Source organism: Octopus bimaculoides, chromosome 4 (genome assembly GCF_001194135.2).
Source record: "Octopus bimaculoides isolate UCB-OBI-ISO-001 chromosome 4, ASM119413v2, whole genome shotgun sequence".
Taxonomy (NCBI): Eukaryota; Metazoa; Mollusca; class Cephalopoda; order Octopoda; family Octopodidae; genus Octopus; species Octopus bimaculoides.
The window spans coordinates 130,875,202-130,876,819 of NC_068984.1; the positions used below are offsets into that span (position 1 = coordinate 130,875,202).

Sequence of the window (1,618 nt, forward strand, 5' to 3'; positions counted from 1 at the left end):
CAGCAAAGGTACGGCAGTATTTACGGTACATACAATGGTTACAACAACGCTTTTTCCATCACCAACAATTTGTGCAACTCCCTGTCGAATGTGATGGGGTCACAAAGAAGATCAAAATGGGAAATGACAGCTACGTGCATATAACGAAAGTACCTGAGCTTAAAATTGGCGGAAGGCGTCCTTGCATTCCAAATCCAGGCCTGAAGGAAGCTCACTGCCACATTCAAGTATTCTAAGCAGAAACACTCCAGGTTACCTCTGTCCTCTTTATGCATAAATATAGAAGACATTTTGTTATTTTTAGTAGCCTAATTTCTAATTCAACATATTTTTTTTCCGTACAGATTGGGGCTGCTTACAGAAATGCCTATAATAGACAACTGTGGACCCTCGGTACTTATGCTATGGCGAATGCCCATGAATACTTTGCAGAAGCAACAGAAGCATTTTTCTTAGACTCCAAAAGGACGGACGTAACAGGCGGTATGAATATGTAAGTAACAAATGGTTCTGCAAATCTGTCTGCTTGTCTCTTGTTTTACGCCACTCGCTGTTTAAATTTGCTTGTCTTTCTGTGTCTGTCTAATTATCCGCTTCTCCCTCTCGACTGTCCTGTAAGATTGTTTCATCGCTTCAAAAAATGAGATTTCAGCGAGACACAGCTGAATAGTGTACTTCCTTTGTGTACTGTCCGTCTGTCTGTCTGTCTGTCCGTCCGTCTGTCTGTCTGTCTGTCTGTCCGTCTGTCCGTCTATCTATCTATCTGTCTGTCCGTCCGTCCGTCTGTCTGTCTGTCTGTCTGTCTGTCTGTCCGTCTGTCCAGCTGTCCGTCCGTCTGTCCGTCTGTCCGTCTGTCCGTCTGTCCGTCTGTCCGCCTGTCCGTTCATTTTTTCTGCCTGTCTGTCCGACCGTCCGTCTACCTACGTGTCTACCTGCGGCGGTGGCGGCAACGACGACGACGACGACGACGACTAAAATCTTCCCTTGTCTGTTAAAACTCTATCTTCTCTGTTATCAGGTGCGGTACCAACAGAGTGTGTCCTAATGAGAAAAGCGCACGGGAATACCTCAAGAGACATGATCCAGCACTCTACGAAACCTTGGTTTACGCTTATACAGATGGAAGGCCAAACATGGCCATGGGACTGAAAATATGTGTTGATTAACTGTAAACTTTACAGCAATTAAACCTGAACTATATCTATCTGTTTTTCTATCTCTCAGTCAATCCAGCCATCCATCCGTCTGTCCGTCCATCTATCTGCTTGTCTATCTATCTATCTATCTATCTATCTATCTATCTATCTATCTATCTATCTATCTATCTATCTAGGATGTCCACAATTTAAAATAGTCAGCTACACAGATCACAAGTTTGTGACGTGTACGCTCGACTTAGATAAGACACATAGGCAGGGTCCCGGTTACTGGAAACTGAACGCTTCGCTCTTAGCGCGGCAGGTTTACAGGAACCGGATTAGCGAATTAATTAAGAGGGCGTTAACAGGAGCCATCGTTAACAACCGCTGGTGGTTTGCCCTGAAAATGGCAATCAAATCGGAATCTATTAGGTTTAGTAAAGAACTAGCGATAGATCGAAATAGAGTAGAGGGAGACT

The 1,618-nt window shown here is 44.2% G+C and overlaps 1 protein-coding gene across 1 annotated transcript in view; it reads left to right on the forward strand.

The window, feature by feature from the left end:
* LOC106874678 (uncharacterized) overlaps positions 1-1,204 on the forward strand; it is a 4,294-nt gene extending 3,090 nt beyond the window's left edge. The window contains exons 3-4 of the mRNA XM_014922480.2: positions 345-493; positions 1,019-1,204. Coding sequence (XP_014777966.1) covers positions 345-493; positions 1,019-1,166 — 297 coding nt within the window. The 3' untranslated portion in view covers positions 1,167-1,204. The remainder of the gene's footprint in view (positions 1-344; positions 494-1,018) is intronic.
* Positions 1,205-1,618: the final 414 nt, after the last annotated feature.